Raw genomic sequence first — 15,835 nt, 5'->3', positions numbered from 1 at the left:
GGACAGCGTTTCAAGAGGTAATGCAATGGAAAACAGTATTTTTTAATATGAATAATAAAGGTTCATCATCCGAAATTAAATCTTCCCTAGACGTCACGTATCAAGAGGAGTATAAATAATTACTGATTAAAACCTGTCCAGTAAATGAATGTTTGAGGTGCCCGTAAGCATCTCTATCCCAAATGCTGATAAAACCCTGAATAATCAGAAGGATCTGAACAGCATACTAATCTTTTTGATAGCCCGGCTTTTAAAACACTTGAGAGTTGTTAAAGAAACTGCAGTGGGGAGGGCTGGGCTGGAATCTGAGTTAAGACTGATGAAACATGGATGCTGTTCCTGACCACTGTATGTGAACGTGGTCAGGATATCTGACCATTTCTTTGCTTAAGAGTGGGGTTAAGAAAATGCATAAGCATGAAAATCATAACTGGCTTGCAGGACACTGATGCTGTGTTAAGATCAGCAATGTCAAAAGTAGCTAATTAGTATTAAGTGCTGCTATTATTGGATATTTTTATAGATTTTCTTTCTTATTCAGAGAAGATTTAATTTAAGGATATAATTAACCAGGCTTTTTTTTTTTTTTTTTTTTAATGCTTGTCCAATGGACGCACTGATCACAGCACTTGAGCGAGAAGGTATCTCCTCTAGTAATTTCTAACAGAAATCATATCAGGTAGCTGCCAGACCTCAGGTGATAACCAGGTGCCTTGAATAGCAGGCAATGCCCACTGCAGCCTCTCTGTGTATCTTGGAAAGTTGTATCCCCACCCTCTATTGTTACTTTCTCTTAAGCAATACCTGTGTACTATGGGTAGGTCGAATGCTGTTCCTACATGGGAACTCACACATCAACCATGGTGGTGGGGCTTTGGTATTTGCATCTGCAAATCTTCAGGGCCCGGTGAGATCCTAAAGGCTTCTTTTGGCTATTTCTGCTAACACGACAGGGTTAATCAGACAGGAGAAGAACAGCTCTCTTGGTACGCGCTATCCCAGACAGTTTCAAATGAACACCGTGCTTTAAAAATACATTCTATTATTCAAATTATTCTATAAGCAAAGCAACACGGCTTGCCTTTTTCTTGTGATGATGCAGGGTGTGCAGAACAGCTGAATGTGCAATTGTCATTTGATTCAAGATCTAGACAGTATCATTAAACATTGCTGTTACAAAGCAAAATTACTTCAATAGCAAATAGCACTTGTTCTTTGTCTCACTTGTAAGAATGCAACTTAGAATATGATAATGGATGTTGCTTTTCCTTTTATGTTGTGGGTGTTAGTCTAGCTTTATAATTAAGGGTCTGTCAGTATTTTCATTAAAATATTTTCATTCTTCATATTGCATAAGACAGCCTTAAAATCATTGCTTAAGGGCAAGCCTTCTCTTCACTACTCAGACAGCACTACATAGCTACCTAAATATAAGAAAAGGAAGAAGAGAAAAAGATGTTTCTAGGCTCTCAGGATCAGGTGAATAACACCAACATAGGTACGGATGGAAGGTGTACAAAGGAAGACAGGAATATACCCTTTCCTACATACATGATTATAATGAACATTATTTTCCAGATGTAACTGCTAAATTGGTAAATCTCTGTGTTAACATATGAACAGATTGCAGCAATTGTAAGCAATCATTTGTGTAGTTGTACCAGATTGCTGCTACTTAACTGGGAGCTTCAGCTTTCTCCCTGTTTATGAGGTAAGAATGACTTCAGAGTTTATTAGAGCAAGATAATATGCTTTTCTAGCCAGTTTTCCTAGGTATACTTGTGCACTACAGAGGCAAGTGTACTTCTCAAAACTAAGCCTCCTTTCCACGATGAACAAACAGTGGATTTTCTGACTGCCTTAAAGTTCTGCTGGAGTTCTGGGTCCAAACTGGGCATCTTTATACAGTCCAGCTGCTGGTGTGTCTTTGGCCTCTGGAGCTCAAAGTGGAAACTTGGTCTTGGTAACCAGCGCTTAGCTGAAAAGCAGCGTGTGGCAATTTATGTGCTGTTTAAGGGATAGGGAGGAAAAGAGGAGCTCAGTGGGAGCAGAAGAAAGCATCGTTTTTTTAAACACTTTATTCTCCAGTTTATACTATCATTAATAACAGTGTAGAGCTTTGCTAGCGCACTTTCCATCAGTAGGCAACGAGGCAATCTTACAGCAGCACTACTTTGGAAGTAAAAGAAGCAAAGAGTAGCACGATGACCACATCCCCTGCTGATAGCAGCTCCCTACACGTTACTTAGTCCCGTCTCCCCCCAGCCCACCATGTCTCCCAGGCTCGAGCGGAGCAGGCGGCAACCAGGCCGCGCCGCCATGGCAACGGCGCTATAAAGGCGGAAGGGGGCGGTTGCAGGCGGTTGCCGCCATGGCTCACGGCAACCCCGTGGTGAGAGGCTGCAGCCGCTCCTCTGAGCGAGGGGAGGGGGAAAAGCGGCTGACCCTGGCCTGGAGGGGCGGGTTTTCACCAGGGAGCCCACAGGGAGCCAGACTGGGGCTGTTTAGGGGTGCCCTCCTCCTGGTCACTGCTTTATTTTTGCTGATTTGAAGGCAGTGATTGCATTCTTCAGTTGCTTTATAGGGTTGTTGCCTGATGTGTACTGTAGTAAATAGCTATACACGCTCTAAAGCAGTGTGTAGTGCAAGTACTGCCTTAACTTTGTCTTTCCCCTTGTATCAGTATGCTATTCAGGTGCCCAAAGCTTGCTAACTTCCATTTTGATCTGAATGGCTACATCTGTAAGCTTGTGCATAGCTGGTCTGCTCTCCAAGACAGCAGGGATGAAGTAATACAATGTTGTGTTATAGCCCTGTCCTAGTATAAGTTGAACGATATACACTGATAGCTACAGAGTTAAAATTGCTGTAACTTAGCAATTGTACAGCATCGTGCTGTTGTTTCAAACAATGAGAACGATATTGGGGCCTGTAGGCTTAAAGGAACAAGTGAGCTTGCGTTTCTGGTAGACTTGCAGAAGCTTAGCAGAATACTTGTATTGAACTGCTTGATTTGTGTTGTGCAGTTTGGAATAGTAGTTTATATGGCCAGATTAGTTTTATGCTATCACTTCAAGTATTACTGTTCATCTTAATTTAAAGATTTCTTTCTTTTCTTTTTGGCGTAGCCTAAACTCTACACGTCCGTTATTGAAGATGTGATAGAAAGTATTCAGGACCTCTTTGCAGAAGAGGGAGTAGATGCGCAGGTTGTGAGAAACCTGAAGGAGGTTTGTTGGTTTTCCCTGTATTAATAAATATTCTGTACTTATCTGCTTCTCTGTCTTCTAAAGCGTCTCATTTTTTTTCTCTAGCTTAGATTTATAAATGTTCTGTGAATGCTGTACTGGGCTTCTGAAGTCAGAGTTTAGTATTGATTGTAGCCATGTTTATTGTATAGAACTGGTTTACTGCTGTTTACAGCACTGCTAGTTGGCTGAAGGAAGGGACTGCTCTGCTATGCAGCCTCACCTTGAGCACTGTGTCTGGGGAGGGCTGGGGGGTTAGGGAAAGGCTCTGCCCCAGAGGGTGGTGGTTGGGCATGGAGCGGGTGGTCCAGGGCAGTGAGCATATCCCTGAGCTCAGGGAGCATTTGGACAGTGCTTTGAGACATAGGGTGATGTACAGCCTGAAATTGGGCTCATAGATCCTTGTGGTTAGCTTCTATCTGAGCACATTCTATGATTATCTGCTTTTGGAAAATCTAGAAATACCTGGTTCACGTATAAGATGTGGTTTTAAAACTGATATCGCATGACTTTAATATTATCTTTGCAGCTCTGGGAAACCAAGGTGATGCAGTCTAAAGCAACAGAAGGCCTCTTCAAACACAGCCACCATTCTTCACGCGTAACTCTACAGTTTCCACACAATTTTCATCATGTTTTGCAGGCTTCAACAGGTCAGGCTCTGCAAATGCAATTTAAGTATAGCTCAGTATTTTAAGTACCTTTTGAAAGATCTGAAGATGCTGGAATGATTTTTGTCATGCTTTTGCATATATGTCTAGTGTAATGCAGGACAGTGTCTCACTCTGAAAGCAGAGCTTCACCAGTAATGGAAAAAACTCTGATTAAAGCTGTAGAGGTATGTCTAGATGCACTTTATCTACCACTTATTTCTAACAGGGAAACATGAAGAGAATATTTATCTTCTTACCTCTAGTCCCAAAATAGCCTTCAGTTGCAGATTCACCAGATGTGTTTTTTTGCATCCCTTATAATGTATGGCACAATGTGTGCTGGGGGTTATGTGACATGCTTGTGCCCTGGAGCTCATCTGTCATGTTGGAGTTGAGTCTAGTTCTGAACATCTTCAAATTCAAATTTGAAATTCAAGCCCTTACTTAAACAGAGTGCAAGTTTTTGGTTTGTCATTTTGGTGACTTACGTTAAAAACAGCATTCACAATGCACAGGGGAATGTGACTTCTACATGGGCTCAGCCAGCAGGACTTAACTCTCCTTGATTAAAGCTTCAGCGGTGCACCTGAGCACTGTGGTAATCTCATGGTGGGATGGAATACCCAGCTGAGGCTTATCCCTGTGAGAGTGGGCAAAGACCTTTCCCGACAAAGAACAAAAACCATATGTGATGGTGAATAATGAAAATTATTTATCCCACGTTATTAAAGGGGAAATACATTTGGGCTTTGTTGTTGTTTGTTATCATTGGAAGCTTTATATTTAATTAACTTCATTAATCCTATGTTTTGGAAAAGCACAATCAAATCTGTTGAATTCAGGGAAGTTTTAATATTTTGTGCCTGTTTTTCTGTAGAATTTGAATTGTCCTATATTTTCAAACCAGTTAAGGATACATAGATTCTTCTTCACCTGAAGTTTGCATAAGCTTTACCTTTGACTTGTTTTTTAAGTCAGTATTCATGCTTTTGTATACTCATCCTACTGTTAGCACCACTGGAGATTTACTGGAGCAGAAAACAACTTAGACGTGTTCTTCATGTTGCCAAGGCGGTGCGTTTTATCTATGTTGGTTGTATTAATAAATAGAAATGGCATACTTAGCTTTTACACTGCCGACTTCTGAAGTTCATTGTATAGAAATATCTTTACAACAAAATCTTTTAATAGAACTTTAAATAATATGCATGTTTTCCTTATTAAGATATAACCTGACACCTGGAGTTCTGCATGAGCCTCAAAGCAATCTAAAAGGAAGTATATCCAGCAGCTTTATCTAGATGTGCTTATTTGTAGATCTAACAAGTACGAACCGAAGTTAGACTACTTTAGTTTCAGGACTGCATGCTCTAAATAACTGAATGTTCAACTGTTTCTGAGGCATTCTTTCTAAACAAGCTTTTTAAAATTCTTTTCCCCTTTTTACAGCTCCTTTAGTTATCTCAACTGGAGGAGGCTTTCAGCATTTGGTGGCAGCAGACCTGGTATGGAGCTGTAGTGACTTCTGTTCTGATTACTTCAAATTCTAAATATTTAAACTTGTCAGTTGTTAACAGGCTTGTATGGAGGCAGATATGAAGTATTTCCCATGCATAGATGCTAAAGGGCAATGTTTAGGAGCTGAGAAAGTTAGCATTTCTCATAACTATTTTAACTGTACAACATGGAGTGATAGGCAAGGGAACAGGAATCTTGCTGGCAGAGAATCCACAGCTGAAGAAACTCAGTGTGTCATGCCTAGTTCTCTTGTTTGGATGAAAACCATACAAAAGCTAAGAGTTCAATGGAGGGAGGGCTCGGTTACTGCCTAAGCAGTGGAAAAAGGATGGAGATGTATCAGCTGGTTTTGCAAGTGGTGGAGCCAGAAGTGTGCTGGAAAACGTGTTGCATAGATTTAGCCCACAGATTGGTAGTACTGAAAATGTGTGTGTGTGTGCAACAGTTTTCTTAGTAGTGAGTGTTAAAAGTAATATGTGGTTGGGAGATGCTGCCACTAGTCAAGTTGGAAGCAGCAGTATCCATGAGGTGTGGAAAATGGACAAATGTGGGTGTTTTTGGAGTGATAGGCTCTGACTTCTTGGCACAGCAGAACTTGTTAGGGGAGGGGAGGGAGGTATTGTCAGAGCATGATGAATGTATTGAGTGCCTCCTGAGCCTCCAGATAATGAGCTTGCCAAGCTGAAATACAATATTGGGAAGGTGTTTGTGTAACACGTGAGTTCCCTGATTTAAAATGTGCATTTCCCAGGGGCAGCTAGTTTGAAAGGGAACTTTATATCCAACTCTTTTCTTTCCAGGAGAAAAGAGAATGATGTCAAGTGTCTTCATAGGCCTAGGTGAGAAGTGTGCATAAGTACAGTGTGCATAAGCTTAGGTAAAAGAGGCTGTGAGTGGGAAGGTATCGTTCTGGATGATGTGCTCATTGAGGGTCTGCAGGTGGTTTGTTAATTTTCAGTATATGATAACTGGAAGAACTTGGGGCAAGCCATTAGCTTTGCAATTAACTTTACTGGCATATATATCAAAAATCTGAAGCAAGTCTTTGGTAATGGTGATTACAAGAAGGCTGTCATTTGTTTATCCTGCGGGCATATTAATTGTGACATTTAGGGCTATAAGGTATGTGCTGTTACTTAATAAACTTCTTGCATTTCTTAGGGTGCTTCACAGAAAGGCGCAACTCTTACTCTCCCTTCCAGTGTTGCTTATCCCATACATGTACCAGCTGGACTGACTCTGCAGACAGCCTCTGGTAAGATAAAAGAGGAGCTGTAACACATTACAGTGCATCGATTGTATATGGATATAGATGGTCCTGAGTGCAGTAGATAAAATAAATGCGAAGTTAAAGTATAGATGGTTAGAGCCAGCTATCCTCCTCTTCCTTTGTAGCTTGTAATTGCTGCATGGAGGAAGTAATTATGTTGATTAGTTGGTGTGTCAGTTGTATATACTTGCAACATCACTTAAGATGGGCTGCCAGGTGATGCCTTTTTAGTTTGTTTTACAGCTGCTGACAAATGCATACCTTTGTCAGTCTGGGCATCAATAGCTCCTTGTTCTCTATGAGGGGCTGTCTTCCTGTTTTTAAACTAGTAATGGCATTTTGGTATTTCAGAATTGAATTGATTTCTTATGAAATCTTAGTATCCGTACTTTGGTTATTTTTTCCTTTTTTTGTGGGGATGCTGATAGGGCCTTTAAAGAATGAACTATCTCTGTACATGGGGATCAGGTTATTGTTTCATTAAAACTATTGGACTTGCTTCCATAGGGTACTGTGGAGGCCCAAGCCATAAGTGGGTATTAAGCATGGTAGTCTAGATAGAAGCTTTGATTCAAGAAGCCTCTAGGCTCTTAATTGCGTCAAACTGTGGTTAGGAAGAGTACTACTTTGTATACCTCCTGTTTCTTTATTTATTTATTGCCTGGTGCCTTAGTTTAATCTAGGACAGTTATTTTTCTTCATAGAATCTGATACAATGCTACGCTTTTGTTTCAGAAGAAAATCAATGTTGATAACACACTGCTGCTCCTGGTTGTTGCTGAGCAGTGCTGTTCAGAGCTGAGGGTGTTTCAGTTTTCTCAGCTTTTCCTGCCAGGAGGGTGGTTGGGAGGCACAGACTGTAGGGAGGGAACAGAACCAGGGTGGCTGACCTAAATTAGCCAAAGAGATACTGTATGCTATGTAGCATCATGCAAAAGGGTATTTTGGGGAGGGGAAAATAAGAAGGGGGAATTCATTAGGTGGGCTGCTGCTTGGGGAGTGGCTGCATATTAATTGGCAGGTGATGAGTGATTGCTTGTGCATCACTTATTTTATATATGCATGTGTGTGTGTATACATACACACACATATATATGTTTATGTATATATGCACATTTTATATATACTAACATAATGAAAAGGATCACAGTTATAAATTATATATATTATCATATAATAAAGATAATTATATATGATATAGATATGTAATTATTGTAACTATGACCGTTTTCCCTTCTTCATTATCTTAGTAACTTGTTTTTCTCTCAACCCACATGTTCTACTTTGTTGTTGTTGTTTCTTCCTAATTCTTTCTCCCATTCCACCAGGTAGGTGGAGAGTGAATTAATGATTGTTATGCTTAGCTACTGCTGGGTTAAACCGCAGCACCTGGGTATTTCCTATTGTTTCTGTAGTTCAACCTTACAAAGCAGTTTTTCACCCTTTTCTTTGTAGGGCAGCTTTATAAAGTAAATATGCCTGTTATGGTTGCACATGGCCAAGGAGATGCAACTATTCTGCAACATCCTCTTCAGCAGATTGGCCAACCTTCAGTTCTGAATACAAATGTTGCTAGCATTGCGCCCATGGGAACATCTTCTGTCCAGGCAACTGCTGAAACATCGCAAACCCTGAAGACTGAAGTCCAGCAGACTGTGGTATTTCAACCGAGTGCCTTGCAGAATAAAAACCCAGAGAATTCCACCGATACTGTGCTGTTTCAGCAGCCTGCAGTGAGTCAGCAGGAGACTGCAACTAACACAGTGTTGAATCAGTGTGCAGAGTTAACAGAAAAATCCCAATACAGCAGTCTTCATACACTTGTGTTTACTTCAGGATCTTCTGAAGTGTTTTCTCCTGCTGAATCCTTGGCAAATGACCCAGGCAGTGTACTGCAGCCAGATGTGGAGGGGCAGTTAGATGTGAAGCCTCAGGAATCAGTGCAACAGCAGGTGTCTGATGATATAATTGAGCTGATTATAAGGGGCAAAAGTTTAGATGATAACGCTGCTCTGAAAGACCAGGACAGCGAGGCCTCCACAGACAAGGTAGGAGCCTTTTATTTCTAAGCTGGTGAAAATGCATCTGTAGTAGATGGTTGTGTGAAGAACAAGCTTTGAATGAGGTGTTATCAAATGCATCTGTAAGCAGCTGAATGATAATGAGGAGTATAATTTTTAAGGTTGGTGTTGGGCCTGTATTGAATGGAGCAGCTGACTGCTTATTTTTACATGCAGAAGCTGGGTCATTAATACTGCTGAAAAAAATTGGATTGAATAAAATGCCAATCTAAAAAACACTGGAGTGTGTTGGATAGTTATAATGCATTCATAGATTTATAGACTGTTTTTTGAGATTTTTCTGGCCTCTGAGCAGACATGAATGATGCTTTTAAAACTACGGTGTCTTTGTGATGCTGAATCTGCTTGTGGAGAGTGGCCAGTTGTGATCAGATTGCTTTTGGAATGCCAACAGAGTTTAGTTTTAACTCACAATGTATGAAGAGTAAATAACTTACTTTGAGTCCATGCTGAGTATGAAAAGTCAGATCTCATAAGTGAGAATCTGCAGGAAGGAGATGTTTTTTCATGGGGGGGAAAATCCTGACAAACTAGAATCCAGTTAAAGCTGTGTTGGAAAACTGAAATGATTTTATTTAACAAAACCTCTGTCTTTGCTTCATTAGTCTTTGTTCCAGCAATGGCTTGAACATATTACAAGTTGAGGCTGGTATGCTGACTTTGAGTTGTTCTGTTTATATGAAATTGAGGCAAATTTATTAAATACAAACTAAATGTCAGTAATGAAAAATGACTGTCGATAGAAAGTCATCTTATCTTGCTCATCTATACTTGGGCAAGTTGATGAAGACTGCAGGAAGAACGGAAGCTCAACATGTAGTTTTACTTTCTTGATTTAGAAGCTGTATGTGGACGTCAGTTTGGTGTTACAGTAAAAACTGAATGTGAAACCAAAGATCACTGAGGTTTTAAAACCCTTTTACACTCTTGTGAGTTCCCTGTTCAGAAATTCTAATGCTTTTATGAGCAGTAACTTGAGCTGAAGTGTTTAATCCCTCATCTTTTTATAACTTACTTAAAAATGCGTTTTGAAATGAGGGAAAGGGATGAATGCATCTTGGCTTTATGGAAATAAGATATACTCAAGTTATCAGGATTTCTTTTGCAGTAGAACTTCTAGACGCCAGCATGAGTATCTCTTCTAAAGAAGCTGTTCAAGTTGTTTGACTACAATAGTGTTTAAAGAGAAGTCTAAGAAAATGCATCTCTGTGTTACTAAGGGAATATTTGACATTGATTCCATTTGAGGTAGATGTAAGAACAAGGTTTTTCAATCTTTGGTTTACAAGTAGGCCAGGACTTGAAGCTCCCATTTAAAGCAACAAGATTTAGGGCACTTATTAAACAAAAATCTTAGGCTTTATGTTGAACAATGAAAGCCATGTGGTGCTAATTCACAGGCTGCCTCTGGTCTTTTTTATTCTTGTCAGATGGAACCTACTGAGCAGGTGGAATCTGATTTACAATCAGAGAAGGGTATCTCCAGTGACACTGAAGGCATAATTCAGCTAGATGGAACTTGTGATGGTTCCCCCAAGAAAGAAGTACCACATACAAACGGCATAGAAAAGAATGAATTCATTGACATTATTGAATCAGAGGGTCTGAAGATTCTGGAGGATGAAGAAGATGAAGAAGCTGACAGTATTTCAAACTCTGAGTCTAGCAGCAGCTGTGGCAATGAAGAGTCCCAGGCAGACATTGTTGAGGAGGTAATTTACTTTCAAGCCTTGTGGAGGATGTTAAAATAAAGTAGGTCCAGCAACTCAGTGTTTGAGGTGGATACGACAGCTCCTGTGGAGTTTAGTGCAGACAGTGCATAGTTAGGTGGTGCTTCTCAAGGGAAGGTGCTGCTGAGGAATTACTAGAGAGCTTGTTAGGAGGACTGTGAACAAGTGAAAGGTATTGAGATGTCAAATGTTTACTGGATCAGTTGAAATACTTAATTAGCAGAATTAAAACTCTGGTGAAAGCCTGCCTTTACTGGAATTGAATTCTTTTAGTTCTGAGTAAGATTAGGATAGTAATCTATTTTTATTTTTCCATCTGGAAAGCCACAGAGAACTGGATAGAGAACAGTGTGATACAAGTGTATTTGTTTCCCAGGAGTAGATGTTGTTGTGTGTATGTGTTCTTGAGATTCACAAGAGCATCAGCTTGTAAAATCTGAAATAAAATGTAACATAGAATCTTAGAATCCTTAGAGTTGGATCCTGATCCAGCCTCCCCTAGAGAGTCTCCAGGGGCGGAATATCAACCACATCACTGGGCAATATACATCAATTGATGAGTATACTGGTTACCAGGTGTTGCTTTGGCATTTAGCAGTTCTGCTTTGTTTTACATTGTTTGTTTGTTCTGGCACGTTTTGTTTTTTGTTCAGAGCAAGAATCTTTTAGTTTTTGAGAATATAGACATGTGAAGGTGCTTACAAATGAGCTTTGTACAATGTGGTTTTTTTTCATAGCCTCTAGGTCTTGTTTCTTTGAGTGTTAAACTTTATTGTTGTGTATAACGTCAAGTGTATTCAACACTCCTTTGCAAGGATGTATAAAGTACTTCTTAAATGCAATCTTATTCTCTAGGACCCATTAAATTCTGCTGATGATGTCAGTGACCTGGACGTTGCAGACTTGTTTGACACCAACAATGTGATAGTTTGCCAGTATGAGAAGGTATGGTATGTAGTTTTATTTTTGTCCCTTACCTGCTTTAAATATCTTCATATCTGGTCTGCTTTTGGTGCCTTTTATAGAAAAGCTAATGATGTAATAGATTGTTTAGCTGACAGTAGTCTGAAGACTTGTGCTGCTCTCTGTAATGAGGACAATCAAACTGCTCATAAGGGCCCATTAAGGGGAAAGAGGAAGAGGTCAAATGTTTCAAAATGAAGATTTGTAAACCTGTGAAAGCTTATGTGCTTCCTTAATGTCTAAGTAACACAAACAGCTCCTTGGATGCGTGGCTGCATTTCAGCCATAGATTAGGATTTTTGGAATGGATAACAGAAAAAAAGTGTGTAACCAGTGTGTAACAGAACCATTCCTAGTTCTGTCTTTGAAGTGCTTTTTGAAAGATTTTAGTACAAGAATTCTGTTGTCTGAAAAACTAAACAGTTGGTAAGGGCCATTTTGCCCTCTTTTGTTTTCAATATTGAAAATATAGCCTGATTTTTGAGTTCTCAGAGATCAAATGAAGTTTTTGGTTTGTTTTGGACATTTACATGTCTATAGCTTAAAGGCTGACAAAGCCAGATACATATCTTATTTCCAAAGCAAATGTGGAATAATACGTCCAATAGTTTGCAAAGGTTGACCTGGCTTTTACACTTTCATAAGAGACTTGTGATAATTCTTGTATGTTCAGCTATGTCTGCCTTAAAGGGATCTGTGTTCTAGGAAACAGTGGGTTCCTAAGAAAACTGTCTTTAGTAAAGTGCAACAGATAAGCTTCTGAAAACAGTTACTTTGGAGGATATAGCTGCAGGGATGTATGTGGAAAAGGCATCAGAAATTGAGCCCGTGTTGTTGCAGGTATACTAGTACACAAAGGTTTGAAGCATCATAACTTCATTTGATACTATGAGTGCTATAGGTAGTGGATTTCACATCTATAGCAACTTTTGTCTGTAATGAGTTAAAACACCAAACCGATTTTTCTTCTTAAACTGATATGAAGTTCAACACTAAGTAAGTCTATAGGAAATTTAATGTCGGGTGTCACTGGAAATTGGCAGTTAGAGAAGTTGAGGGAGATGTTGGTAACTTCCCCTTTTCCAACATAGATTTAATACAAATATGGATGTAATAGAAAGTAGATGGAAACAGTTACTCATGAAATTATCTTGTTACCTGTAAAAGAATGCCAAAAGTGAAATGGCTGTCCTTTCTCTTCCTGTTCCCACTTTTCCTGCATTTGAAGATAAGCTGATGCTTACAGCACGGGAAACATAGAGATGCTTCTTTGCTATTTACTATCAAATGTAATCTTCCTGTAGTATGGATCTTCTTGCAGGCCTTTAAAAAATAACATGCAAAGTCCATCTTGCTGTTTTGTATGGCAATTTTTGCTTTTTGAGCAACATCCTTCTGTTCTTAGCATCGCCCTTCCATCTTTTGTGCATGCAGTACTGCTTTGCCATGCACATGGGAAAAGGAAATGACTGCATTGTGGTTAAGCTGTACTTGTTTGGAAGGTGTGGTACAGTAATTATGGGCAGTGGTGCGGAATTTATGTTGCTTTTTTTTTAATGCTTTCACACAGTTTGCTTTCCCTTCTGGATGGTGTAGATGAGGGGGTAAGAGGGTTGTTTTATAATGAGTTTTTTTAAAGGGAGATGGGGAAATTTAGAATGTGATAAGACTAAGATTCAGGAAGTCATTCCCTGGAGAAGGCAAGGAATTTGAGATGAACAGTTGATGACCACTGCCTTTATTGATTATCTGTGGCATTTTCAAAGAGCATCTCATGTGTTTGGAGCTATCAGTATTTTAAAAGTGAATCAAATTTTGCATACAATTTGTGCTTTAAAAAACCCTTTTTTTTTTGGTCTAATATGGTGTTTTTTTTCTATCATCAGATACATAGAAGTAAAAACAAATGGAAGTTCTTCTTAAAAGATGGAGTGATGTCCTTTGATGGTAAAGACTATGTTTTTGCAAAAGCTATTGGAGATGCAGAGTGGTGAAACCTCACTGTCGTATGTATGTTAAGACTGGAATTACTCCTTTACAAACCATCTGTGAAACAACTGGACTTTCTATATTTTGCCATAAAATCCCATACAGTTAGCTAAAATATGTAAAACCTTTGTTGCCTATGCATGCAAATTAAAATAGTACTGTGAACTGATAAACAATCTTTTCTGATTATTCCATTACTTTTCCAGTCAAAGGTGCTGTTGAATTGCAAAGCTTTAAAGACTACAGTGTTGTGTTTGTTAGTAATTCAGGAAAGCCATAGAATACTGAATGACCTTATGTAAGTAAATTGGGGTTTTGTTGTTTCTGTTCCCTTACGTTTTTTCTTAAAAAAGAGCTAGAGTAGGACCTGAACTATAAAACGACATGGTTGTAAGTGATGTTTATTTTTGAAGACTGAAATTTAACATCTATGCAAGTATGAAACTTGGGGCTCTTTCAGCTGAGTATTTTTCTCTTCCTTCTTTCTTTCCCCCCCCCCCCCCCCCCCCCCCCCCCCTTTTTTTTTTCGTTGTTAATTTGTGGTGGTCTTTTTTTTTGGCTTCAGCTTCAGGTATTTTACATGCAAGTTGGGGAATGTGGGTGGAAGATCCTTGAGCTCAATATATGACAACTATTATTGCTTATTCTATATTTTCTCTGTCTGCTGGGATGTAATGAATTCTGTGATTTTATTTTTTAACATTGGAATGTGATTTATTTTCACTGTCAATGTGAAATCATTTAACTTTGGTTCTGCGTGCATCAACTACATTCTCTGACTATAGACCAGCAGGCTGTGAATGATGCAAATTGTGCATAATAAAACAAGTCATCTTGTATACTCCTCTAGCAGTGAGGGTTGTTTCTTTCCTGTCTTTAGAGAAATGTGTAGAAGCCATGCATGTGACAGTAGCTCACCCTGCTGTGGACATTGCATTCCCAGCAGTACTGAATGTTAGTTTCATGTTAGTTCCTCTAAAAATATAAAGTTCTGTGTCCTTAGGTTCAGGCCCTCTCTGTAGCTGCAGCTTTTTCCTAGTTAACTCCTGTTTCTTGTAGGGCAACATTAAAGTTAAATGCCAGGCTGACTTGGAACTGTGTCAGTCTGCTAGAAGAGCAGTGGCAGTGTCACTCAGTGAGTCTGGCAACCATCTGTCCTAGCTGCATCTGCTGAAGGAAGACAGTAATGAGACAATGGAACAGGTTGCCCAAGGAGGCTGTGGATGCCCCATCCCTGGAGGCATCATTCAAGGCCAGGCTGGATGTGGCTCTGGGCAGCCTCGTCTGGTGGTTGGTGACCCGGCACATAGCAGGGGGTTGAAACTGGATGATCATTGTGGTCCTTTTCAACCCAGGCCATTCTATGATTGTGTTTTTCTCTACTCCCTGGGAGGATTCTGTTTCCTTGAGAAGGAAACTTAATGAGAAAGCTGAAGAGAAGGAATGTGGGGAAGAAATGAAAGAAAACCAACCATTGTTCATAATGATGTGAAGCCTAGTGCAAATGACATTGAGATATCTTCTTCCTATCCCTTTTTGGTTTAAAGCCGTTACCCCTTCTAATCCCTGACAAAAAGCCCTTCTCCAGCTTTCTTGTAGGCCTTTTTCTGGTGTGGAAGGTCAAGGAGGTAATCCAGGAATCTTCTCCAGGCTGAGTAAGCCTGGAAGCAGGAAGAGTGCAGCACAAGAAAGATGGATTTAGGGGGTGTGACTGGATGTGCACCATTCAGTCCCTGAATGACTCTGCTGAGAACAGGGCCTCCCTTTGCTAGTCCCGGTAAAATTAGGTGGTAAAGAGCACCAGCTAGTTCTAAAGATGAACTGCTGCATCTTTCTGGTTACAGTGTACAGCAGGTTAAAGGCTGCTTCTAAATGAAGGTGATGAGCCAGTGCTATGAGCACCTCATCTGACCTCTCCTTGTCTCTTTTCAGAGTTGGTCTGTGCATGGCTGCTGGGACATGACTGGAGTAGGAAATGATTTTTCTTTCTCTTCTAAGCTGTCCTAATTAAAATGTAAGCTCAGTTAGCTAATTGCTTTAACCTATGCTTTGGGCAGTGATCAGATAAGAGTGCTTTTGATCTTAATAGTTTAATGCTTTTGATTGTCACTGCTTACAGTCTAGCAAATGCATTGCTGCAGATACGGCAAGGTATGTCCACAATATCAGTTGTGATCATTGAAGGTGCTTCAATTAATGTCTGCCTAAAGCTTTACACTACAGAAGGAAGCTTACTAGGAATAATGAAATAGAATACATGTAACTTGTATGAGAAACTCAGTGTGACTCTAAGTCACTAGTAAATTATTGTTTTTATTTACTTTCTCATTTTTGTGTGTTGAAAAGTTTGAGATATGGGTGAGCTTTTTCACCCTGATGAACT

The 15,835-nt window shown here is 39.7% G+C and overlaps 1 protein-coding gene and 1 long non-coding RNA gene across 4 annotated transcripts; one reads left to right on the top strand and one right to left on the bottom strand.

Annotated features, from left to right (window-relative positions):
* The first annotated feature begins 2,102 nt into the window (after positions 1 to 2,102).
* On the top strand, positions 2,103 to 13,628 carry GTF2A1L (general transcription factor IIA subunit 1 like). 3 transcript variants are annotated; one of them, XM_015856848.2, is made up of 9 exons: positions 2,103 to 2,392; positions 3,129 to 3,230; positions 3,778 to 3,901; positions 5,351 to 5,406; positions 6,581 to 6,674; positions 8,145 to 8,737; positions 10,201 to 10,482; positions 11,356 to 11,445; positions 13,350 to 13,628. In XM_015856848.2, exons 1-9 carry the CDS (start codon positions 2,372 to 2,374, stop codon positions 13,455 to 13,457), a joined length of 1,470 nt encoding a protein of 489 aa, XP_015712334.1. In that variant the 5' UTR covers positions 2,103 to 2,371; the 3' UTR covers positions 13,458 to 13,628. The 3 variants fall into 3 exon arrangements, with proteins under 3 accessions (XP_015712334.1, XP_032299746.1, XP_032299745.1); XM_032443855.1 differs by lacking the exon at positions 2,103 to 2,392 and adding an exon at positions 2,476 to 2,789 and having other exon boundaries at positions 11,356 to 11,450; positions 13,350 to 13,445; XM_032443854.1 differs by lacking the exon at positions 2,103 to 2,392 and adding an exon at positions 2,478 to 2,789.
* Positions 10,334 to 13,343, bottom strand: LOC116653230. The gene is made up of 2 exons (XR_004306755.1): positions 12,622 to 13,343; positions 10,334 to 10,564 (listed from the first exon to the last, which is right to left on the bottom strand). It is a non-coding gene; the product is annotated as an uncharacterized LOC116653230 (long non-coding RNA).
* Positions 13,629 to 15,835: the final 2,207 nt, after the last annotated feature.

This window comes from Coturnix japonica, chromosome 3 (genome assembly GCF_001577835.2).
Source record: "Coturnix japonica isolate 7356 chromosome 3, Coturnix japonica 2.1, whole genome shotgun sequence".
Classification (NCBI taxonomy): domain Eukaryota; kingdom Metazoa; phylum Chordata; class Aves; order Galliformes; family Phasianidae; genus Coturnix; species Coturnix japonica.
The sequence above is the reverse complement of the archived record's forward strand: the minus strand, read 5'-3'. Positions and strand labels throughout refer to the sequence as shown.